Source organism: Sylvia atricapilla, chromosome 2 (genome assembly GCF_009819655.1).
Source record: "Sylvia atricapilla isolate bSylAtr1 chromosome 2, bSylAtr1.pri, whole genome shotgun sequence".
In the NCBI taxonomy this organism is placed as follows: Eukaryota; Metazoa; Chordata; class Aves; order Passeriformes; family Sylviidae; genus Sylvia; species Sylvia atricapilla.
In genome coordinates, this window is record NC_089141.1 from 42,603,109 (window position 1) to 42,629,290 (window position 26,182).

Genomic DNA, 26,182 nt, shown 5'->3' on the forward strand with positions numbered 1-26,182 from the left:
AATTTCTCTCATTTACTGTATCTTCTTAGAATGACATTTCCTCTTCTTGCAAGGCATGCTGTTGTTTTTAGTTGTTTCTGCCGACCTTCAAGAGTTTCCTCATTTGACTTTTTTTCTACTTGTGTAGTAAGACAGAACAGCATTGAGCAACACTTGCTCTCTCAGACACCGGCCATTCCTTTAGAGCTTATGTGTAGTGGCACCAACCTGAGAACTGGAATGCTGAAATCACTTCTAAAGCCCAGGTCTCTCAGATAATTGTGTAGCAGGCTTGTCTTGTTAGAATTCCTGGAGTGCTTACAGCAAATGCTTAGTTTCATGACATGGTTTCATGTTAAATAGAAATAGAAATGCTGTATCTGTTGTAAGAAATGAGCTAAGCAAATACTAGGATGTTTATTTTCCCTTATTTTATACAGTAGTGTTTTAAGAAGAGCAGTATTGTAAAGGAAAAAAAAAAGACATAAATGTTTTTTGTAATGTTTCTGGGAATATAATTTCTTTCAGCTGCTTCAGCCTGTTCTAATACAGTTTGCAGTTCATAAAACATTGGCTGCTCAGAGCAGCCATGGTCTGATTTAACAGGAATGCAGCCAAAGCACCTTGCTACTTACTGGATTATATCCCACATCTGAGACCATAATTCCATGGTGGAAAGTTTCTTCTGCAGGCTCAGCAGTGGTCCTCTGCTTGTGATTGTTTTGTGTATGGAGTAGATCACCTTAAATAAGTTATTTTGGGAATAAAGAGTTATGTGGCATAATCTCAGAGTAGAGCTACACAAAAGAGTGTTTTTGCACGATCTTAGTGGTGAAAGCTCTGGAAAACAAGGAATTACTCTGAAGGATAGGCCAGTTTCAGAAGGCTGTTTAATTAGTTGAGGTGATGTGGTCCTTTATTACCCAAATATTTTACTTGTAGTATGAGGCAATTGTATTTGTGAGAGAGAGACAGGAATAGGGAAACTCTTTGGAATTCTGTTCTGTTCACCAGTAATATAAAACTCCTGTCACCTTGACCATGAATAAATGAATAGCAAAGGAAAGTGAATTTGCTTGTGGCTCTTCAGTCAGCATTCTCAGTAAGTTATCTCTATGCTTTTCTCGTGGTTGTGTTCCAAGGTGCCAGGAAAGTATGGAAGGTGTTCTGCTCTTTGCTTCTTTTGAATGTAGATGGCTCAAGCAGTTTTCTGTAGCTGGTTAGTTATTCTCTGGAGCAGCTGTGGACTTGCATGGGTGGGTTTGGTGGAGAGTTGTGCAGGGGTTCTTTTGTTCACTAAGTTGTTGGCTCCAGCAGTTGATGCCTTTTGAAGAATGTCATCACATGTATTTCAGGTACCTGTCTTTCCTTATGTAACTCTGCTTATAGAACAACCATCATGTCAATTTGTAACACAGTATTTTCTGTTTGGAGTCAGTTTGCATGCTGAACCATTCCTGCCATTTCATTTGCCTCCAAAAATAAATGTGTGTGTTCTGCATGTGATCAGCATTAGAAACCTGGAATAGAATTCAGGATTACTGATTTTAACAGCCCCACTGTAGCAAATATCTGGTAGTCCCTTTAGTGAGTTATGGATTTCCTCTTAAATACTGAGCATCTGGCAGGGTGAACAGCTGCCTGTGTTGGCATTAATCACGTCAGTGATCAAAAGCTGAGCTTTGTGGAGGAAAGGGAGGCGGTGAGGAAAGCAATTAAATGCCTCAGCTCTGCTAATACATAATGATAAACCAAATTAATCTGGTTTAATTAAGGCTTTTGGTATTTCTGATGATAGCATATATATGAATTTTTGTGAGGACTCTTTCGGGGCAGTCTTTCAGAAGGACAGTGCTACTCCCTATGCCAGGTTAATGTCAGAGGCTGATACAAAGCCATGCCAAGCAGCCTTGTCCAACCTACTCTGCAGTGAATTTGCTGAGTGGAGAGAGAAGATTACAGAAGGAGAAAGGCAAATATTGGTCAAGACAGTTGAATTCCAGTTTGGCAAATTTGATTATATATCTATATCCACAATAAGATTTTTCTGTGATATTAGATACTGCTGAGCTCAGACCTCTGCAGAGGTATCATGAGTTTGGGTGGATTTTGCTGAATCTATTTTCCAGAAATAACTGTTGCCATAATGTTCTGTCTGTATAAATTGGAAATCTTGGAACCTTTTGTGTCCAACTGTCAAGTTTTCTCAGTTGAGGTTCAAGTTGATGTTATCATAATGTGTGAATATGGTGCTACAAAATTGTTAAATACAATTAATAATTACATTCTATTTATGTTCACTATATGAGAAGTTAGTAATTTTGAATTTCCTTCAAAATGCTGGTATTGTCATATCTGCAGCTCTTCCATAAAGCAACTTGAATGGCTGGGATGCAGTAAAAAAAAGAATTGAAGTTACTTGAAGTGTTCAGGAAATAATACCTCTACTGTTAGGGAGGAAGCCTTCACAGACTTAACTCCTGACTCACCTGTTTAATTCTTAGGAATGTCTACAGGACTGATGTGTACAGGTTTCAGTAGTATTAACTGTAAATATCCTTTATTGCTGGAGTGGTGAAAGGAGTTTATTTTCTGTTTTTTCTCTGCCACTGAAATTTGATCTTTGTTTTCAATTTTAGGAAAAAGAAGTAAAGAAAACTGAAATTAAAGAAAAAAATCAAAAGAAAGAGTCTGAAAAAGAAGAAAAAAACAGAAAGGAACAGAAGGTCCTAAAAAGTAAGTGCTAGCTTTTTGAAACAGAGAAAGGAATGACCCTTCAGGACATTCACTTCTTATTTCTACAAGGGCAGATATTGTATAGTTTGTAACAAACACACTCCACAAATAAAGAATTCAGTTTTTCTTTTAGGAAGCAAAAGTCTTCTGTTTAATGGCTTTGCTAATAAATGCTTCATGAGAACGTTAATATATGCTTTCTGTCTGAAACACATAAGTATCTAGAAGTCTTTGACATTTTTGTAGGCAAGGCATGATTTTGCCCTTTTCAATTTAACATTGACAACTGTGCTTCTCTGGCATGTAATAGTAATTTTTTTTAAGAGGAATTCATCCAATTATTGGCTGTTTTCAGAATTGTTCTCACAATAGGATGTGTATATCTAAATATACCTTTTATATTTAGAAAAGCTAGTAGGGGTTCCCATCAGACAAACGTCTTGCCTCCTGCTTTAGCCACAGAGACGAGTTGCATTATACAACTCTGGATGATTAGATGCACAGTGAAAAATGTCTAGGCTCTGTTTCTGTTCCCAATAGTATAATGGATGATTAGTGTTACTGCTCTGGATTTCAGAACAACTCTGGATTACTTGTTTCAGAATACATTCCTTCACTAGAGAAACACCTTTTTCTGAAAGTGGCGTAGATGCTTACAGTGCTTAAGGAAAGTTGTAAGAAGCAGGATGATTAATGATTGTTTCCGTGCAGCACTTGTCCTTTGTCTGGTCATCACAAATGCTGAACCATAGTTTAGAAATAGTAATTTATGCACAATTCTAAACTGCATTTCTTGAAAGAAAGATGGTACCGTGTTGAAAACAGTCAGAACTCAGATTTGCCGGGGTAGGTGGACTAGCTCTCCCTGCCTTTTGTCTTACCTTAAGCTTGCTCCTGTGCACCAGTACTTACAGAAAGAGAACAGATCTTTTCTAAATGGATGCTGGTCATTTAGTGAAATTTTGTTATGTAATAGTCTTTAGTGACTCAGGTAGTCACTTTTGGTAACTGTCTTAATATTCTAGGCTTTAAGGTCATCAGTGCATTTGAGTTGTTTAATGTAGCTTCAGAAGAAAAAAAATAGTAAATACTATGAGAATCACTGCAAAAGAGAGAATCTTTGCTAGAATATAAATTCATAGAAGAACTAAAACAGCAAGGTGTACAAAGAAAGGAGAAATAAAAAAGCTGCAGCAGACACATGGACTTGTATTGCTGCAGAAGGTGACTGAGAAGTAGTGGGTGTGTGTCAAATGGAGAACACTGGTAGTTGGGGCTTTCTCCATTCCTCCTGGCATCTCTGGTGCTCCAGTTCTTGTCTCTGCAGGGGGCTGAAACAAGATTTTCTTTTGAAACTCACTGATATCTTTTCAGTGTGTTTCCAGTGCTTCTGCTGCTAAAGTGATGGAGTATTCACCTTCCCATAATCACTTCAGCTTTATTTATTACAACAAATTAACAGTTTCTCTCAAATAAAAGCATTTTATGCAGCCTTTGTAGCCTAATGTGGCCTTTGCTGCTGAGAACCATTTCATGCTGACTGCCAGAGTTTATTGGAATGAAAAGTAGCAGCAGTTATTTGTTACTTATTTTACATGTTTTTTCTTTCACAAAATTAAATACATGATAGATGGCAAGCAGCAAGTCCTGAGTTTGGGTATGGACATGCAGTTAGAATGGCTGACACTAGAAGAATTCCAGAGGCATCTTGATGGAGAAGATGAGAATCATGTATCAACAGAACCAATATCAAGTAGTGAGTATTTTTTGGGAAGAAGGGGTATTTCTTAGCTCACTTTTCTAAGGGAAATATCCTACAACAGCATTGATTTTATTTTCTAGCTCTCCTGAGAGATGCTGTTAAAAGTGGAGACTACATGACAGTCAAAATGGCGCTTTCTTCAAATGAGGAATATAATTTGGATCAAGAGGTAATTTTTGGGCAGTAGAAGTACTGGAAGACAAGTAGGAGGGAAGAACACAAATTTTGATTTGTTTGAAAAGCTTGCCTCTCTTGTGTTGTAGCAGATTTCCATCTCACCTAGGTAAAATAGCACAAGGTATGAAAAAGGAGTACAGACTTGGAAGTTTCAGTATTTGTTACCTATTTCTTCCAAGAAAAACTGAAGTTTGATAGAACCATCCCAGTAGCTTTCCAACCAACTTGCCCAGTGTATTTAACTGACCAAATGTGGAACTGTGCGTGTTGTTAGGAATGATAACTATAAGTTCAAGTGGTTAAACTGTGTAAAACATTTTGTGCATGGGCAAAAAACTCTTAAAAACCCCCAAAAGCCTGAAAGTTGTTTGACACAGTGGGACCACTTCATAATTAGTTTCCTGCCAGTTTGTCATCAGCTGTTTTCTTACTGGGTTTACTTTCAAGGATCTGTTTTCCTGCCAAAGGTACTGTAGTTCCATTTTTGAGTTTTAAAATCTCCAATACTGGTATTTTCACTGGTGATCTTGTGTAGTTTTATTATGTAGCATTTTGGGAAGTCGACATTATGCTAAGACTTCTGAGGTGTCATAGGGAATATGCCAAATGCACTACTGAGGCCAGCATGTGTTCTGTGAGTTGTAAAGTCTGGGGAAAAATTCAGAAATGAGTGAGGAGACTGGCTAGTCACAAACTGTCTTTGTACTTCCACTCTGATAAAATCAAAAAGCAATGTTGTGGGAGCAGCTGACTTGAGCCATAGTGGTTTTTCTCCAGGTGTGCTAACTTATATTTCCAGCAGTCTTGCTGTCTTCTCCACCCTCAAATACCTTACAGGCTTTCTTCCTGGTTCATTCTGGTTTTCCTGCTTCTTGTTCTGGTTCTCTGAACTGCAAGAGATTTTGCACATTGTGCAGCTCCAATGTGAGACCTGCAGGCCAGAGAAGTGGAGGTGATAGTTTGCTGGTACATGGCAGCCCTGTATGTGTGAATTCTTCTGCCAGGGAGGAAAATCCTTGTGAAACACATTGATGCACTTGAAAGTTTTGTCTTGCAGCTTTGATTCATTTTGAAGTATTTCTTTTTATTGTTATTATTTTTCATAATGGCAGTGATTCTTGTTCCAGGACCCAAGTGGAATGACCCTGGTAATGCTTGCTGCTGCTGGAGGGCATGACGACCTTCTGCGGGTGCTAATCAGGAAAGGAGCTAAAGTTAATGGTAGACAGAAAAATGGAACAACTGCATTGATACATGCAGCTGAAAAGGTTGGCTTGGTTTTTGTTGTATTTGTCGTTCTGGGCTCTTTTACTTACCTTTAAAGGTGGTACACAATTTTTTACCTTGGGATGATGCCTAAAAAGGAGTTAGCAAGATACAGCAGGGTATCTGCTGGGTATCTTAAATGCATAATTTCAGCAGCTGTGGTTATTGTAGTGTAAATAAGTTCTGATCACAAACCCTTTCCTGAACAGAGAATATCATAGCAGGAAATGTGGAGGCAGAGGGTATCTCTGAATTTTTTGTCTGTTATGAGAGCTTAAGTTCTTTGCTAGAATTGGATGTTATGATGTCTGACTACACAGGATCCAAACTGGAGACACTTAGAAAGTCTCTGATTAAACAGGATTTGGTATTTTAAAGCAGTTGGGCAATGGGCACAGTGGCAATGGGCACTCTTCCCACACTAAGACCTGCTAAAGTAAGTTAGAGCAAGTGAGGGTTTAATGGGTGCACTCTTCTGTTTGGGTTGGTCCATGTGCTTTCCCAGGTATAGAAGAGAGCCTCCTTCCACTTTGGTGGCAGATGCAAATACACTGCTTCCTTGCTGTGATGTTTATTATTGCAAGATTTAGAAAAAAAGGAAGAATAGTAAATAATTAGGGCTTTCCACTTGCCTAAGTCTGAACTGCTTTTTATTAGCCGTGGGAGAGAGCAATGTTAATTGTGCCATGAGTCATGTTTCGAATTCTGTGGATGAATTTTAAGTAAACGTCATTTCATATTCTGAAAAAAAACCCAGAATATTTTTTACTTATGTTGTGGTTTTGGTTTGGTTTTTTTCCCCAGAATTTTCTAACAACAGTAGCTATTCTTCTGGAAGCTGGAGCATATGTGAACATGCAGCAGAGCAGTGGTGAAACTGCCTTAATGAAGGTAAATCCTGTGTTTCTCCTTACATGGTTAAGTAGGACTACTTTTGCAAAACTAATAAAACGTAAAAACATATTTGTAGAATTCATTTCAGGAACATGTACCATATTTGAAATAAAAATACTATCCATGGTTATTCTAAGCAGAGTTTAATCCATTTCTTTAATGTACTATAACATCTAAACAAGAACCACAGATGTCTTCAGCATGCAGTGCTAAATGTGGCTCATCATCCTCTTCTGTTTGGCTCATAGAAGTGCAGATGTGGTTTTCCAGCTGAGATAATCAGATTTTCAGCAGTAAGGGAAAAATTCCCAAAAGGAAAATCTTTCACTTGGGTATTGCTGTGATTGACACTTGCTGTTTTATTGCAGGCCAGAAATAAAATAGCTGATTTACAGTCTGATTCCCAGTGCCTGTTCTGCACCATTTCTCTCCCAGTCACAAAAGAAATTTTTAATTTTGTTGTAATGGGAAAATTCTAATACTCTTAAAACAGTCTGTGCTTTTAATGTTTTTTCTTTATGTGGATGAATTTCACCGAAGTTCCCCTTTGGATAAACTTGCTGTATTTATATGTAGGCTGTTTGTGTAGTTTGTTTGTTGAAGAGGTTACAGAAGCTTTCCTGCCCAGACAATGTGGTATTGTTTCTGTTCTGCCCTCTGAGGCTAAACAAGTGTGGGGATTTTGCATTTTCTCTGAAGACAACAACTCACTTGTGGTTTCCTCAACCACTTCAAAATTTCTTCATAATTTGGCTACTTCCATGAACCTCGTTGTTTTTAAAGTTTTTATTAGTCTTTGATCACAGCTGTACAAACCAATTAGCAGCCTACAGTGACTTACTCTAGGGGTTTGTTTTGCAATCCAGACACAAAGAATAGGATCTTCATTTCCAGTGACTTCTGGGACAAGGTTAGCCCTCTGTGGATAAACTTAGCGATGTGTTTATCAAGCCACTCTTACTTAACCTTAGGAGTTTGATCATACTTTTTTTAGGAGAGAAAAAAGATCTTAGCACTCAATTCCTTTCTGTCAGGTGTGAGACTTTTCTCAGTTTTTTGGTTTGAGGAAGGTAGGGGAGTTGTTCTACTTAGGCAAGATGATGGAATGAAGGCACAGATCAAAGTTCAAGGCAGAGATAAATTTCAGAAGCTGTCTTCTGAAAGGTCTTACAAAGATAAAAATATTGTGTCTCTCGTGCCTTTCCATAATTTATCTGAGTGAAGTGTTTGAAAACAAGTGACCAAGAGCATGTGTTTACTTTCTTCGAAGTAAAACTTTTTTAGATTTTTCTGTGCTTTTGTTAAGTCTCTGGTTGATGTGCCCTGAAATTCTTGCTGTAAGTAACGGTGAACAGCTTTGAACATTTACACAGAGGATAACAGTGACTTTCTGACACAGCTACATACCAGTCTGGGACAAATTCCGTACATTTACTGCATACCCAAAGTACCATTTTAAACTGACATGCATAGAAAAACAGGCCCTTGGAAATGTTACTTTAATAATTTCTAAATAGTTCTACAAAAACAAATTTATTCAGGTAAACAGTTGCAATAAAATTTGTAGTTAGTGAACTCCATCAGATTGGATGTTTTCACAGAACTTTTGGGGTTTACTTTCTTTTTAAAATTTTTTATCATATTTTTCTCTTTATGTCTACTTGGTAATTCTCAGTGTTGCTGCTTCCATAGGGTTGTGTCTGTAGTATTGCCTGGATAAAGTATTTATGGGATGTGTTCTTCAGTTTCAAGTTGTGTTACCATTCACAGAGCAAATAGTTAAATTTCTGAATTGTAACTAATTTTGGATTTTAATTCACTTCTGCAGTTCTGCTTAGTGTCACGTTGCATTCCATTCTAACAGGTTTGTCATTGTTTTCTGTCCTTCCACTTTCTCCCTTCCCACACAGGCTTGTAAAAGAGGGAATTCTGATATAGTGCGGCTCATGATTGAAAACGGAGCCGACTGCAACATTTTGTCCAAGCATCAGAACACTGCCATGCATTTTGCTAAACAGTGCAATAACACCCTGGTGTATGAGCAGCTCAGGAACCACTTGGAAATGTGAGTGATCTGTGCTTGGATGTTTGTTCTGCTAATGTTTGCAGTGCTAGGCGTGTCATAATTCTGGTTTAAGTCAAGGGAAATGTCAGGAAAGAAAACAGATCTGATTTGAGCAGAAAGCTAACTAATAAATCGTGTGAAATCACTATTCTGTGAGCTAGCAGAATTGGCATACACTTGCTCAAACACTGAGTATAAGCATGGAAAGGAGGAAAAGGTAGTTCCTAGAAGTGAAAGATTCCTTTAACTTGAGGTATGGCAATCTTGAAAACTTAGAAGTGTATAAGCACTGGACCATTAAATGTAAGCTCTTAGTAGACCATGCAAAATTAAATACCTTGCTAAAAAGCATAGGAAAAATCAAACAAAAGAACACCAAGCATAAACACCAAGAGAAGTCTCTGCAGGCAGCTGTGGTGTTGTTGGACCTTTAACCGTCACGTACAAGCTGAAAGTGCCAGGAATAAAGCTTTCATGCCAGTAGATGATGGAAATCATCATCATCAACATCATGCTGCAGAATGACTGAAAAGCAGTGCAGCATATGTGACATGTGAAGTGTTCATGTCATATGGTCCTGTAAAAATATACTGAGTTAAACTGAGACGAACATAAAGAGAAGGAGCAAACTCTTCAAATATCCGTTTGGAAGAATACTGTCGTTAATGTATATGGGCACAGGCTGCCCAGAGAGGTTGTCAGGTCCTTGGAAACTTTCTAAAGATATTGGGACGTTGTGAGGTTTCTGTCAGGCCACTTTTCAACCCTGTTGAGATCTCTTGTGGATGACAGAAATACACCAGAGGCTATCAGCCACTCCTTCCAGTTTTGTCTCCCTTGCCAAAGTGCTGAGGGTTTGCTGCACCATCCTCACCGTCCTCTGGGTCATTAATGAAGATGTTAAACAGGACCTGACCCAGGACTGATTTCAGGGGTGCACCAGCAGTGACTGGTTTCCCGCTAGATTTTGTGCTACTGATTTTTGCTGAAGTAACATGTTAGGATCCAGTTTCATACCAGGAGGAAAGTATTGTGATGCCAGTCTTGTTAGTGTCCTGTAAAGTTTGTCTGAGATATTGTACATCACCGTATCAAACTTCTGTCCTGAGCCAATGAATGCTACAAGGAATGTTTTTGTTTTTCTCTTCTAGAATGCTAAAAGGAAAATAAAAGTGCTAAAAGCTTAAAAGCTAATAATTATTTTTCAGCAATTGGAAACCTGTTAAAGTGAGCAGGGGCAGATGAAGTGGGTGAATGGAGTATGCTGATTCTTGCCTAGGGAAGCAAATCATGACTTGTTAAGGTTTTGAAGGCAACAGCAAGCATGCAGATAGATAAGTGATCTAGTATCTTCTGTTCAGTGTAGTGAGACTTTGTCACTCATTCACTGTTTGATGCCTTGCCAGTTTGTTTCCTATTTGACATCTGTCACCTTCAGTTTTGGCTAATCTAAATAATGAGTTTTGGAAGATCTTGACCATGTAATTTTGCCAGTGAAGTGGCAGTTGAAATTAAGTATTGATAATTGCAAAGTGATGTCTGGGGATATCACTGCACTGGTGTGATCTATACAGGGAGTAACACAGATCTTGCTAATTCAAGAAGCTTTTAGACTCACTACCTGAAAATACCAGTTCAGTGCTTTTTGTCAGTCAGAAAGGATGACAGTATAGTAGTAGTGAAGCTGAAAATAAAATGATTAAAAGATCAATATGTAAAATCAGGAAACAACAAGAAAGCCATGAGACAGGTTCTGGAGGCTGCCGTACTTAATGATCTAGTGATAGGTTTGAAGTGGAAGAATATTTTCGCACAGCAAAACTGCCTCATGGATCTCATTGTTGCAGAATGCTCTGGTCACAAATACATGGGATTTTAGAAGGGATTAAGTAGATCTAAGGAGATGTGATTTGGCTGCAGTTTATAGTTTTGGATGGCTCTTAATCAGATTGCAAGAAAATAGGACAGTGTACTAAAAAAGGACGACTGTTAATTTCTCATATTTAATATGGTTTTGCCAAGCATTTAGAAAGTAGGCTACATGAACTTTGGGGCTTGCTTAGGCATTCTTGTGATTTTTTTCCAGTGAAACACTGAAGTTTTAGATTTTGCAGATGATAGTTTCAGTTAGCAGGGTGGGGAAGTGTGCTCTGAATAATAACTGAAAAAGCTACAGAGCTGCCAGAAGCAGGACCTCTGCTAAAACATTTAAATCCCGATTCTGACAAAACAGCTTTCTGAAGAGGATTACTGAGTAATCTGCCTGCAAAGGTGCCAGACACCGGTGGGTAATGTGGTCTCTCTTTGAAGGCTGGGCTGCCACTCCCCCTGCCTCCCTAACCCACCCAACAAACAAACAAAACTCCCACTTTGCCTATTTTAGTGGTAGAATGGCTATTTTTCACTGTTTTATTCACAGAGTTTAACTAGGAACTGCCTTTTTCCCATAGTATTGCCAGTAAAAGTATACAGGGATGTACTTTTTCATTTTTACTTGCAGGCAGATTGATAATTCAGTCAGGCTGGGAAACTGGGCATGTCTGTTTAGCCACCACGTATATATTGATGTTTCTGGGATATCTTTCTGTACATAAGGCCTTTAAAATATGTGACTAGTTAGATTCTTTCTTTTAATCTACATTTGTAGTGCATTTGTATTAACGTTTTGTTTTTTTGGACCCGGTAGGTGAATTTCACATATCACTGATAAATATTTTATTAACGAAGTGTTGGGACCTGTAGTTCCTCTATGCTTAAATGCTAGTGAGGAAGAAATTCACTCCTGAAAATCAGGAATATAAAAAGTTGACCTGGAATCCTTTTTTAGTGTGTGTGTCAGGTCTCACCAAGCCTATGTTTGGTAAAATAATTCACTGTGTGTAGCACAGGCCTTACTTGTTTGGTCTTTCAGGCTCTCAAAAGTAGCAGAAGATACCATCAAGGTTTATTTTGAAACTCGCCTTGCTCTGCTGGAGCCTGTGTTCCCACTTGCGTGTCATCGTCTCTGCGAAGGGCCAGACTTTTCTTTGGATTTTAACTATAAACCTCCACAAAATGTGCCAGCAGGTAGGGAGGGGTTTGTTGTTGTAGTGAGGGTTTTGTTTGTTTAAAAAAAAGGTAAAACAATATGTTTAAAGCATGTCTTAAATTATGTCCTATCAAAATCATTTTTGTGTGACTTTGCAGTACATCACTTTAAGAATGCTCTTATTATGGGACATTGGGAGCAATTATATATTGATGTATTATGGATATGGTTTGTGGGGAGGCAGGTTTAAGACTTTTTAAGACTTTTTAATTGCTATGGACAGAGCGTCAAGTTCTTTTTGTTCATGGGTTACATTAGCTCAGTGACAGGCATTATAGGAAAGGAGTGGTTTATCTTTACCTTAGAATTAATGATTCAGGAAAATCTAGGCTTACTAGATTACTAGAGAAGATCTTGTAGTGGATCCTTTTGTTCACGGACAGTAGGTCATGTGCTGAAGGCTTGGAATATAGTCCCAGCAGTACCCTGAGACAAATGCAATCTAGAAATCCTAGGAAGAGGAAGAAGCTGCAGTCAACTTTGTTTTGCCCACAAACCCTTTGAAAAAGCTGGGAATCAAATTCCCAAGATATTTGGAAATGTTTCTTTATTCTTTCAAAAATTCAGATACTATTCTCTGCTGCTTGGCTTAGCTAAGTCATTTTTTATGAGTATATCAGGGAAATATCTACTGATACTGATTTTCTTAAGGTGATAAATCAGTGTGACTATTAGAATACACTGAAACTGAGATTGAAAGTGGGTATGTCTGCTCAGTTTTCTGGTTGTTTAGAGTAGTTGGATAAGTCTTCCAGTTCTTGATTATAGATCCTATCTTACAGAATTAAGAAACTTTATGTAAGTTTATGTATTAAAATGAAGTATTTATGGGTAGTTCAAGTTGCTGTTTATTGAATTTTAGTGCAGTTCATAAAGATCTATGATTGACTGGGCTCAGTTGTCCCTCCTCTTGACTAGACCCAAACCACACTAAATTCCATAACTCTCTGTGGGTAAACCTGAAACCACAGAAGTGAACTGTGCTGAGGATTGCTGTTTCCATTTTGCATTCCTTTCTAATAGCCACATAAATTACTTTTGCTGTGAAAAGTTTGTAACTTGGTGACCAAGGCAGTTGCTTTCTGGATCCACTGGCTTGGGAAATGTGATTTTTGCATGTTGGTTTGTTAATATATATATACACACCATATAATGGATTTCATTTATCTGTATTTGCATGTGTCTTCAAAGGTCCAGTGTATGCAGTTCTAGATAATGGATCTCATTTCAAATTCATGTAACTGAATTGCCTTCCCTTTCAGGATCTGGAATTCTTCTCTTTATTTTCCACGCAAATTTCATTGGTAAAGACGTTATTGCTCGGCTCTGTGGATCATGCAGTGTACAAGCTGTGGTTTTAAACGACAAATTCCAGCTCCCTGTATTTTTGGTAAATCTTTCCTATAACTGATTGACTGTAAAACTACTTCATAAAGTCTTTGTAGAGCAGCCTGGGAGATCTCATTGGTGTAATTTGAATTTACAGTATTGTGATGAAGCATACTTTTTATCATGATGAGGTTTCCCTAAAATGAAACCAAATTTTCTTTGGATATAGAGAGAACTGTAAAGTTGCTTGTGTTAGATTCCATAAAAATTTATGACTTAAGTGGTAGGGACATAGTGCTGGACAACCTTATTCTATGTGGCCCTGCTTGAGCAGGGGGTTGGATTAGATGCCATGGAGAAGTTTTCTCCAGCCTTCTGTGATTCTGGGACTAAGGCTGCTTCTCTAATTGACCAAGCCTCTCACATTTTTGCGCCAAGTAAGTTCTTAAAAAGTTCTAATAATTAATTTCTGGGGTTTCTTTTTTAATCTATTAAATGCATCACTCTGCAGAGTTTTAAAGTTCTCTTATTTTTTTGGTGGTTCATACATTTTGTTCTTTCAAAAAAAGGCATAGTGAAAATGTTGTGTTCTGTTAGTCTTCTTACATAGCTCTTTCAGCCATAACCTTCCATTAACTTTGTCCATTTTTTTTTCTTGTAGGATAGTCACTTTATTTATTCCTTCAGCCCTATTGCAGGCCTTAACAAGCTTTTCATACGGTTGACAGAAGCTCCTACTGCCAAGGTACAAAATGTTCTCAAAACTAAATGTATGTGTTCATTTGTTGTACAGTAACTCTTCCGCTGTCTGAATGTTTTACATTGGTACAGCTTCTAGCTGCATGTTTCAAATGTAAAACTAAGGACTTCCCTCTGTCTTCTCATCCCAGTTTCCATCAGTTACAGTTACACCCTGTGACTTTGCCAGAACTTGGGAACGTTGCCAGGGGTTAGTTCTGTTATAATAAATGTTTTTATGTTGCAGCCAAAATAATTCATTCGCTAGGATAAACTAATGTTCCAGCTAAACATCTCCGTCTGTATTGTTAATTTGATGACTGAAAGAGACATGGAGTGGCCACCTTTTTTTTTTTTTTTTTTGCACACAGACATTTTTGCTTGTGTGTTGGAAATATTTACTGGGGCATGCACTCTGCTTTTAAATAGTCTGTTGCATTTTACAGGTGGTTTGGGAAATATTCCCCACTGTATGTTGCAAGATGAATCCTGTTCTGATAGCATTTATTTTGTCTTAGAAAGATACACCAGTAAATCTTCCAGATCTTTAGATTTAAAAGTTGCACTGAAGATACACTCTTAAATATTTTATTGAACTTTAATTTTTTTTTTTTTTAAAGTGGAGAAATGCATATTCAGATGGAAATGTATGTTTGGTTTGATTTGGGGCTAACTTGTTCAAACACCACCTGATGCTGCAGTACTCTAATGGAGCCCTCTAACAAGACAGCTATCTTTCAGGGCTACTACAAACTGATTTTATTAAGGACTTTGTCATTCCTCTTTTTTCCTTTTTTTAAGTCAGTAGCAATTGTGTGCCTTTTCTTGTGCCACTCCTGCATTAAGAGCATTTAACACAGTAATCACCTGTGGCCAGCACTGATATGGAAAATTGTGTTTGCTTTTACAGGTAAAGCTGCTCATAAGAGCTTACAGAGTGAAGTGCAGTGACCTCTGAGCATGAGTGGACTGACACTTTTTTGGATATACTTCCCATTCCTCTCTTCAGAGACTGACAAAGCAGTTTGGAACTTTTTGGCACCATGCTCTGAAGACTCAGTTCCCAGCTTGCTGCCGCTTGTTACAGTCACAGGAAGTGTGTGCTGGAGAGCAGTTGAAAACGCTGCACTGGTGGGACAGGGTTGTCAGCTTTTTTTACTTTGTACAGATGTAGATGTAAGTATTTGTGCCAATACATACAAATTCTCTTTTTCTTTAACTTGTGGAGTCCAGACTACATATTTCAGCTTTTCCACAATGTGGAATGGTGCACATAAGAACTATTTAAGGTAATTAGATAAAATGTCTTTTTTAAAGATCTTCTTCATTTGTAAACTGAAGTTTTCTACTTACTCTAACGTTTCTCTGTGAAATGCAGAACTGGCATATTATTGGAATGGGTAGAAATTACACTTTCAATTTCAATGCATTAGGTTTTAACTTTTAAGTTGCTGAGGGCTGTTTTCTGGTTTAAAACTCCTGTTCCTGTCTCTCAACTAGACACCAGTTATGCTTTGAGTGGTTCCCTTTAAACAGAGTTCAGTCTGCAGGTGTGAGCACAGACCTGTGAACAGGCTCAGTTCACAGAAGGGTCAGAGTCAGGTTCCCAGTTAAATCACTGTTAAGCCTACTTTGGTATTAGAGAAGCAACTGGTAGTTTTACAGACATCTTAACTTTTGAGGTCTTAGGTGACATCTGGAATAACAAACACAAGCTGAAAATAGCAAACCAGAAAACTTGTAGCTACCTTCAGTGTCCAGGCAGTGCTTTTTGTAGGCAAGAAGCTACAATAGAGAATTTCAGATGTCCTCAGCCTGACAGATGACAGAACACATGTTGTCCTTTACTTCAGAAATTCAGTTCCTCAGTGCAAAAAGCTGCTATCTTTTTATTTTAATATTATTATTTTATTTAAATGACCCATTTTATCAAATGACAGCAGTTTTGTAGTGGTCCTGTGCTGTAAAATATAAATGTAATACTTCTGCATGGAGTATAGAATATTTTTCTCTGTAAATCAACCAACATCTTGAAAAATAGGAAAAACCAAACCAGATCGTGCCTTTGCTGTTCTAGTTGTCATGTGTAGTTTACATGCCACTATGTGCCTATTTTATTAGCAAAACTATTCTGCATAAATTCATGATGATCTTGACTGCTCACCATCAAATTGGTGCAGCTGTATGAAGTATCCTTTTAAGAGCTGTGATTTATTTTTTTTAATATAAGATTCAGTTAATGGGTTTTTAATTTTTGGTTCTTGAAGCTTAAATCTTTCACATTTAAGAGATGCCAAATGAGTAACAAAGGACACCAATTTTGTGGAACATCACATTAAGCTATATAAAACTAGAACAGCAGCATGACATACAAATACTCATTTCTGTTTTGATTTAGAATAGTTGCTTATGTTTTTGTACAGTATTGATGAAATCTTAACAAATGTGGGTTTTGAACAGACTTTTGATACCTCCACCTCTCTGAAATACGTTAGATACCTCACTTTGCTAAGTGTGAACTCCTGAGATGCATGCAAAGCACTGGCTGAGAATCAGGTATGTCACTGCCAGCACTTGGGCCTTTGTGTGGCTGAAATTTTGTCAGTGTGCATGACCCTGGATGATGCATAAGGAAAGGGGCTACTGGTGTTTCCTTTTGCTGGAGTGCCAGGTTTCATCTCCATGCCTGCCCCTCACAGTTACTCCGGTGCAGGATGTGGCAGCACAGTGTGTGTGGGACAAGCTCTGTACAGCACCTGCCAGTGGGGAACGCTGGAGCTGCTCCAGGTGGGGATAAAAGGTGTTTTGAACAAATGTCCAAATGATAGAGATGCTATTTAGAAACTGTTGTAGAGTCTAACCTAAAAATGTCCAGTAATGCTCCAAGAGTTGATAAAGCAACTACTTTGTTGCTTGGCTGTTGATTTGGGGGATTTTTTTATTATTATTTTTTTTTATCTTGAGGCACTTGGGAGAGAGGGAGGAGTTCTACAGAACATTGGAATGAAATCTGGGTTTCATGATGCTTTTATTAGGGATGGATATTTTGCAGCCATCTTTCTCTTTGAAGTGGCAGTGTGGAGTCAGAATCCCTATTGAAGATGCATAAGAAGTGTACGAAAAGCTGTTTGAAGCTGGGTTTATGTCCGTTTTTATTGTAATGTTTTTATCCAATTACTGAAAAAGGTTTTGGTGGAAAAAGGATGAAGAGAAAGTAGCTACAATAAAAAACAATTCTTTAGGCACTGTTGAGAAATACCTGTGAAGTACTTGCTCAGTTTCTTCTTGGTGCCACCAGCAAGGGCTGCAGCTGCAGCTCCCATGAACTGCAGTGGTAGCAAATGATTCTGAAGGCTCAGGGTCCTTACCTTCACCGCTCCAGCAACAGTACTGTTGTGCCTGGCTTCTTTCACAGGTGCTGAAGGTTGGTGGGTGATGCAGCTGACCATGTTACAGGTCTTCTGTGCTTTCTGCACCCATTTGCAAAAACAAGATGGGTTATGATCAGTCTAAATTTAAGAAACCTGTTCCAAATATGGGGAAGAGGCAGCACAGCACAGCACTGCACTGCACTGCCATCTTAGCCAGCCAGGACTGGTACCATATGGTGCTGGAAAACAGCCAATGTAATGTCTTTCCTTGGGTTAGTTTGTCCAAGTGGTGGCTGCCCAGCATCATGAGAGCAGTGATGGCCTTGCAGGATGCATTCCTGTGACAGTGTGTTCAGTTTTGCTGGAGCCCAGAATGTCTTTGAAGAAGGCAAGACAACTCTAAAGGCCATGTGTTTCTAAGCTATGTCAGCATGGGCATGCACTGCAAGCCCATCACTGAATCCTGACACTTCAAAATTCGTGGTTTTCTGTGTCCCATGTAAACAAGAAAATACTTCTTGCCTTCTGAATGTGTCTTGAAATGTGTGAGTGAGAGGCAAAGACAAGTTTGGAAAAAACTACCTGAAAAAGACAGACACCACACACTACAAATTTGAGCAGAAGTGAGGCAGCAGGAAAAATTAAGCTTTAAAGGGTCTCCCGAAATTTCAGATACCTCAAGTATATCAGCCAGCATGGAGGGACCATGCAGCAGATGGTTCTTTTTGATTTCAAGTCACCTGTTTTTCTACAGCCAAGTCTCACCTCTCATGCATGGTAGCTACAAATTAATCTTTTTCCAAGACTGTAATACTTCCTGCATGATCTGAAGTTTAAGGAACTCCTCTGATCAGTTACTGGTGGCACTGGTGCAGTTATAGTAGAGGGGTCAGACCTTCCCATTGTCTCCCTCCTTGCTGTGCCTGTTGCTCTTAAGGGAAGGCACAGCTCTGCTGCTGAGACAACCCAAACCCTGTGTATGGGAACTGAAGACGTTTTCACATACCCAGGGAGAATGAGCGCCTGCTCCAAAACTGGATTCATTACAGCTGTGTGGGCATGGGCCATCAGGGCTTCAGAGACAGGATTACCCATGTGGTGACATCTCAATCTGTCATCTCAATTCATCTCTTTGAGATGAATTTTGTTAGAAAACCCTGTTAGGCCTGCTACAACAGCTGCAGGTCTTGGATTGAACACAACCCTCCAGTTGGGGAGAGGGGAAGGTGCTGTTTGGGCCCCTCCCACCCGTAAAGGCTGTGCTGACAGAGTTCTTCTCAAAAAGGCTTTACAAAGTTGGGTGAGACAACCTGTATGGAAAAGCTTGCACAGGAGATTTAAAGGCTTTGGAAGTTCCTCACCTTTCTAGATCTGTCAGCTCCACTGTGTCAGAGAATAGTTCTTTCTGTGAACAGCAGGGTTTAAGATCGCTAAAACCACAAGTGAAACCCCAGACCAGGGCTCCTGCATCCACCCTTCCTGAATCCAGATGATTACTGGGAAGCCCCCAATGGTTCCACAGTGCAGGGAGTCCAGGTAAGTACAGCCACAAAGTACTGCCTTGCACTGTTTTTCTTAGTGGTATGGTGCAACACTTCCATGCACTGAAACCATGATACAGGACTGCCACCTTAACACCACTACCATGAGCCTGGCTCCACCTTCTCTATTCACTTCTCTTACACAGCCAGATTAACAGGAGCACTTAACCACTCCCATCTGTTCTCCAGCTGCAAAAACCCTGCTGCCTGGCCCTATGGCTCCTGGGCTCCAGCCTTCTGATTTACCCCAATGGTTTCCATGGGACTTGATCCCACATCTTCTTGTCTTCAAGAGCCCAGAACTGGGTAATGTTTCAGCTGCAGTCTCTAAAGTGCTGAACAGAGAGATTGCTCTTCTGGATAAGCCATGATCTTCTAATGGAGCCCAGGATGTGGGTGGACACCTTCATCTTCACTTGTCCCTCAGGACCCCAGACCAGCCTCTGCAAAGCTGCTTTGCCAGCAGTCTCAGGATCTACAACTGCATCAACTTTGTTCAGTTCCTACTGCCAGACTTAACTCGTTGACATTCCTGTCAAGCCTTCAATTCATGTCCTTGCTGATTTCAGGAAATAGAAAATAAACATGCTGTTAGTCATTTAATTTGATACAGTTCTACAATAGCTATACAGTTTTTTAAAAACGCTGGTGATATGTTACAGGCCAATGTTCAAATCACATAAAACTAATTTTTCATTCTTCATCCATGGTTTTTCATCTTTTTATTGGGCTATATTAAGACAGCAGGCTTTTGTAGCATAACTTCCTACTCAACAGTACAGACAGCTTACTGCAGCTGTAATCTCCCCTATGATTAACATTTCCTTCCAGTTCTTTTCAGCTGTCACTGGCTCATACCATTTTCCCTAGGTAATTAATACTTTTGTGTTCTTCTAAACTTGTGCAGCATAAACACAATCCTCATTACTGCTTTTCCTTAAATCCACTTTCCTGTGTTTTTTCATATATTGTAGGGCTTGAAAATATTTTCATACTTTTTAAAGTCCAACAGCAATCATTTAAACCAAAGAGCAGTCATTTAATATATCATTTACTTTTATTATTCTTGTAGAATGTACAAACTTTAATCCTTTTACTGACACCAGTTTCCCTTAACACTGATGTTTCTAGAAAGAAAATCTGCTTTGAGTGGAGTCTAGATGAAAAGGGCATCAGTACCTCAGTTACACATCAGAGTAGGCCAACATCAGCTTTACTCTGAAATACTGGACTGGCACCACCTTCTGTGCCAGAGGCTGAAGACAGTAACATCACAAAGCTGTAACTTGTCTCCTCATGTAGGAAGAGATCTTGGAGCTCAGAAGCAGATGTATTCACATTCTTCTCATGTCTTTTTCAAGCTGAGGTATTGATGGGGGACACACCACCTCCAAGCTGGGTCCTTTAGTATCATTTCAAACAGCCTTTTTCACTCAGGTTTCACAGGTCTGGCCTTTCTGCAAGCAGAGGGAAACCAGCTTAACTGAGAATGACCAGTTTGTCCTTCTCCTACCTTCAGCCAGGTGTGACAGAATTAGTTACTATTTTTTTAGATAACAGCATTATTTGTGTGCCCAAGAGCACAGAGAGATAAAAAGAAAAAAAAATGCACACATTAAGCACAAAAATAGTACGAATAAACTAAAAACTGAGTAGAAAATGTACCATTACAGGAGTTCTAACAGGCGACATATTCTCACCTGGATTGTCCTTGTAACTCCAAGATGCAGAGCAGCATTTTGCACATCATCACAATGTAACAGCTGTCTTCAGTTCTGAGGCTGGGCAGCCACCAGCAGCTTTCGCTGAAACCTAATGCATTCAATGGAGAGGAACATTTCTAAGAAGTAAGTATGATTCAGGCTGAGGAGTTACGAGAGACACTTGAATGCTAACTTCCTTTGAAAGTGTGCTTTTGTCATCAAAGTAGAGCACTTAAGAAGATTCAAATGGCAAATAACAGAGCAACACATCAGCAAATACAGCTGGATAAAGAGCTGAAAAATGCCAGCGATTTTTCAGACAGCCCTCCTCTCCCCAAGGTTACCTGGCGCTCCCTCTGTTCAGGAAGCCCAGGAGCAAGCACCCGGCACAACACTTAACACCATTTCATTAAGCTATTACACTTTGTTAGCCAGGTTCACACTGCAGTCTGAGGCCAAATGGTGGAAAAGGAAGAAAGGTTTTTATCACTTCATTGAGACAAAGAGTTGTTATTTAGCCAGTAAAAGAAACACTTGTATCTCCAAGGAACCTTGACCTTCCTTTTTTTCCTCCTCACAGGAAGGAAACTGTAAGCTGACAGAAAAATTCTGAGATGCCTGGGAAACCTGCCAAATACTGAGTTTCCCAAATGGCTCTCATGCACAGCAGAACTCTCATATGTAGTGACAAGCAAGACTGAATTTCAATTGCTACATGGTAAAGACAAAATGTCCTCTGGATAAAAAAAAAAAAATTCCAACTGAATCAAACTCTGAAAAAATTAGGCATTTTCTGTTTTACTACTACTATTCTAACAAAGAGCTTTAGCTGTTTGTCTTTTTTTAGATTTTGTGAGTAAATGCTTGTAGCTTGCTTATTTCCCTAGTCTGGTTTATATTACAAATTACTGTGTGATAATTTTTATACTGTGACTACAACTAGAAAATAATGGGACTCCTAAGTAATGGGTGAAAGCAAAACCAGAAAACAAGGTGTGCAACACCTTTCCCACCTCCTCAGTGCCCCTCCCAGTACCGAAAACATGACAAGGGTCCAGGCTAGAGAACACAAACTGGACAAGTCACACTGCTGAGCCTGATGGGATGCTCCCATGTCTGCTGAAGGAGCTGGCTGCTGGTGTTGCAAGGCCACTCTCCTTTGCTGACAGAGTGTGGAAACTGGGAGAGGTGTGCAAGGACCAGGGGAAAGCAACAATCACTTCAAGAAGGGCAGGAAAGGTCTGAGGGAACTACAGGCCCTGGAAAGGTTATGACCCAACTACTCCAGAAAACCATTTCCAGACCAAGATGGGCAAGAAGGTAAGTGGCAGTAGTCAGCATGGATTTAAAAAGAGGCCATTTGCAAATTCTTAAGGATCCCAACTGGAGAGCCTCTCTGGTAGGTGACCAGTTCAGTGGACATGGGGAGAGCAGTGGATACGGTCTGTCTTGGCTTAGGAAATCTTTTGACATTGCCATAGTATCTCCAGTTGTCATTTTGATCCTGTCATAGTACTGACAGGCTCAGTAAGTGGACCATGAGGTGGACTAAAAACTGGCTGAACAGATGGGCCTAGAAAGTTGTCAAAGGCATGAAGTTCTCTTGGATGTGAGTGAATAGCAAGAGTATCCCTGTACTGAGGCCAGTCTTTTTCCAGATCTTCATTTCTGCCCTGGTTGATGGGACAAATGTGTTGTCATCATCAAGTCTGCAGGTAACACAAAGCTGAGAGGAGTGGCTTCTAGGCCATAGTGTCTTGCCACCATCCAGTGAGCCCTCAACAAGCTGGAGAAATGGGCTTATGGGATGTCATGAAATTCCAGAAGGAAATGCCAGATCCTGCACTGGGGGAGGAATAATCCCAGACACCAGGCCAGGCTGGAGGCCAGCTTACCTTTGCATATAAGGACATGGTGGCCCTGGTGAACACCAAGTCCAAGAACCACCCTGAGCAAAGAGTGCAACCTGGCCACAAAGGCAGCCAGTGGCATCCTGCTTTACAGAGAAAGTTGCCAGCATATGGAGAGAGATGATCATCTGGTCTGAACCCCTGCCACGGACAGGGACACCCTTTCCCATGCGATTACAATACAGATAAATTGTTCTGGTCCTTTATATATCCAGGTCTCTTATTTACTGTTAATTTACTGTTAACGCAACTACAGAGACAGCTGTAGTCCTTTTGCTAAGCCAGAAATACACAGGAGAATTAACACAAGTTTCTCTTGCTTACCAGTAGAATTTGCACATCTTTGTCAAATCCCACCAGTGTTTAAATTTACTTTTACTGTATAAAAATAACTGGTATTTTGGAATTTTGAAACTACCAGAACTATTGAACTTAGCTGCATAGAACTCCCTTTAAAACCTTGTTATCCGTCAGCCCCACTGAGATGCTGCCCACAGTCAGGGCAGATGGCACTACACACCTATGTGCACAGAAACCAAACTGTGCCCAGGCTTCCCAGAGCACATGGACACCACCTTCCGGACCAGAGCCCTCTGATTAATTAACAGTTACTGTTTAGAATCAGTAACTACTGTGTTGGTTGTACAAACAAACAGGCATCTGAGTGCAATGTATAAGTAACATCCAGGAGGTCAGACGTGGCATCATATTAATGTGGCACTGTGGAGTTTGGATGGCTGGCCAGAGCTTGAGCTGACTGCTAGAGGCTGTGTACATATGCTTGAAGTCCTTCAAAAACATACTACATGGCAGGAATTATGCCAGGACTTATATTATCTCAAATCAAGTATTACTTGAAGTGTAGAAGCACAACTACATCAAAAAGTGGGGTACCTTTTTCAGTAACTGCTGGATAAAGCCATATACCTTAATACGTACCTTGTACTAAAATCTGGTTTAGGATTCCCTTTTGTCTGCATAAGATAGCAGAAGGATTCTGCACAAGCCAGTCTTCATCTGCATTTTAAGATTTTAATAGTAACCTAAAAAATAAAGAGACAGTAAATAACTGACATTTCAAGCAAAAGGGAAAACACAGTAGCTTCTCTTTTCAAAAACCCATTACATATGGAGTAATAAACCATGAAAAAACTTCCCATTACCAGGAAAAAAATCCATTTATTCTCTACTCATTCTTACCACTTAGTTGTTTCTCCACAGATTTGATTTAGATTTTACTACCTCAGCAGTTAAACAACAGCTGTTCCAAGAACATTTACAAGTTCCTAGATTTTCATATTTCTGCTTGGAGTAGATTAACTGAAGTTCTGCTCCAAAGAGCCCCAAGTCATTTCTCTTTGGAGGTTTTCTAAAACTTACATACTTCATGTGACAGAAGACATTCTACATGTTGTCTTCTATGCCTGCCAAGGCACATGGCAAAAGCTACATTTCATCCTTCTAATATTAGTGCCACTAAAGTGATCAGGATCCCTGCACACAACACTGAGTCATTAGTGACACTTGAGAACCAACAGCTCTCACTGCAGTCTCCTCTGTCTGCAGCATATTGTTGCACAGACACTATTAACGAGGGGCAAAGTTGTCTATCAAAATAATACAACTAAGCTGAGCTGGAGTAAAATGTCCCACTTTATAATAACATCTCACAACAGAACTGCATACAAGTATCATTAAAATACAGTTTAATACTACAAGCATTAGAAATTGTTGCAAAAGTTTAGGACCTCCATAATTTTACAACTTCTGCAATAGATCTGCTTGTATTTGTAGTAAGTGCAGTTGGAAGAAGAGCTAGTCAATATTATTACTACTACATTTACTTATTAATAATTAAATTATTATAATTCTATTAAAATGCCTAAATAGAAGTGTTAATAAGGGTATCCATCTTGCAGTGTGTGTCCTCTCATAGAGCAGACACACAAAACTATCCAAAGTGTTTAAAATTCAGCAGCTCCATGCCCCAGCCATTCAGACTTCAAAACAGCTCATCTGTAGACATGTTCTCTCCTCCCAGAATTAAAATCGCCTCCATAAATGCCTCCAGATTATAGTAAGATGTGAACACTGCAATGTTTGATAGGCTTAGCATAATCCCCTACTCAGGCACAGAAACACATTGCAGAGCCTGAGAGCCCTAATGAAATGTCTACAGAGAAGACTGCCTGGAAAGATCCTGATTACAACAGCACAAGCGGGTAAAAAACTCCCCATACTCTCAGGTAAAGACTTGTTAGAACAATTTTCCAACATCTTGAGGTCATGTTTGATGATCATAAAACTTAGCACACCCTGCTTTATTACAGAAGGAATTCCTTTGGAAAGCCACACACAGGTTGCACCTTTCAGGCTAGCTTCATTTTAGGAACAGTCCCAAAAAGCAACTCAAGAAGTTACATATGTGTAAATTGCAAGACACAACCACAAACATTTACAATAAAGGTAACATTTACCTTATCAGGCACAGCTGAAAACAGGCTGAGACTCGCAGCTCAGAATAAACACTGTTTTAAAGTTGGCATGATTTAATGTCTGAGTCCTATTAAATCAATTCTTTCATCTGGTTCCTTTTTATCTCCCTTCCCCCCCCCCCCCCCCCCCCCCCCCCCCCCCCCAATCCCATGGTGAAGCTTGCTATCTATCAGATTTCAAAAGTTCGGTTATCTATTCTATCTACCCAGATACACAACAAGATAGATACTTTCTTCCTAAAGCACAAATGACAGTACATAGCCCACTAACCCTTTTAGCTAGAGCTGTAACTCTTCAAGTGTTGATACTACAATCATTTAGCAAGTCAAATGCAGTAATAGCTGTAGTGATGGACATAGGGAGCTGGCTGGAACTGTCACATGGACAAGCGTTACTGTCCTGAGACATCTCGACATGGTGAAATTAATGTAGCTATTGATAAGTATGTACCAATCTGAACAGGAAGGCTAAAATTACAAACTGCACATCTTTCAATCTGTATTTTAATATAAAAAAAGCAATTATTAGTTTCTCCCTTTTTCCCCCCTTATCAAGAAAGCTAAAGCATCAAGGCCTAACCCAGTCTCTCCAGTTTCTGTAACTGGCAGTGTATATTACTTTCTCTTTCTTAGCCACACAGGTTTACTGAAGAGAAAGCAGTGAGCCATATTCTTGGCAACCAGTAGTTATTAGTGACAAAGTTGTAGCCAAATAAATATGATGTATTTTTGATGACAGGCTCTAAAACCACCAGTAAGACTGCTGGAAGTATTAAAGTGTATGGTTTTTACTAGGAATGTGCCCTCTGCGCTATTTATTCATGATTCTCTCTAAGATCATTCCAACCTCTCCACCCTGTAATGTAAGCTCATATGTAAACTCCACTGTTTATGATCAGCAGTAATGACTTTGTTAGACCTGAATGTGTCCAAGCAGCCACTAATAAAAAAGTGGTTTCTAAGAGTGAACTGGAACACAACAAGTTGCTTTTGAAGTAAGAGACTGAATTTTCATTCATATGATAAAGCTCTTGTTTAAATTAAAACTCGAAGTGGGTATAGTGCCAAGCAAGATGAATCTGAAATAGTCTAAAAGGCTAACAGCATGATAAACATGCCTGGAGAGAA

The 26,182-nt window shown here is 39.4% G+C and overlaps 2 protein-coding genes across 9 annotated transcripts in view; one reads left to right on the forward strand and one right to left on the reverse strand.

The window, feature by feature from the left end:
* The window catches only part of MPHOSPH8 (M-phase phosphoprotein 8), a 28,861-nt gene extending 6,094 nt beyond the window's left edge, over positions 1–22,767 (forward strand). The window contains exons 4-15 of one of the 7 annotated variants that reach the window (XR_010742917.1): positions 2,619–2,715; positions 4,346–4,471; positions 4,558–4,646; positions 5,782–5,922; positions 6,725–6,811; positions 8,725–8,879; positions 11,791–11,945; positions 13,230–13,357; positions 13,958–14,041; positions 14,945–15,210; positions 20,620–21,969; positions 22,308–22,767. Coding sequence is in view for 1 of the 7 variants with exons in the window: in XM_066313037.1 (XP_066169134.1) it covers positions 2,619–2,715; positions 4,346–4,471; positions 4,558–4,646; positions 5,782–5,922; positions 6,725–6,811; positions 8,725–8,879; positions 11,791–11,945; positions 13,230–13,357; positions 13,958–14,041; positions 14,945–14,992 (1,110 nt within the window). In the remaining 6 variants the exon portion in view is untranslated. Of the gene's footprint in view, positions 1–2,618; positions 2,716–4,345; positions 4,472–4,557; positions 4,647–5,781; positions 5,923–6,724; positions 6,812–8,724; positions 8,880–11,790; positions 11,946–13,229; positions 13,358–13,957; positions 14,042–14,944; positions 17,293–19,373; positions 19,555–20,619 lie in introns of those variants that run through there. The other 6 variants (XR_010742916.1, XR_010742918.1, XR_010742919.1 and 3 more) reach the window with 6 other exon arrangements.
* Positions 19,985–26,182, reverse strand: part of PSPC1 (paraspeckle component 1) — a 57,284-nt gene continuing 51,086 nt past the window's right edge. Inside the window, exons 7-9 of one of the 2 annotated variants that reach the window (XR_010742922.1) lie at positions 23,499–23,602; positions 20,647–20,758; positions 19,985–20,399 (exon numbers count right to left, since the gene is read on the reverse strand). The gene's annotated coding sequence lies outside the window, so the exon portion shown is untranslated. Of the gene's footprint in view, positions 20,404–20,646; positions 20,759–23,498; positions 23,603–26,182 lie in introns of both variants that reach the window. The other variant, XR_010742921.1, reaches the window with a different exon arrangement.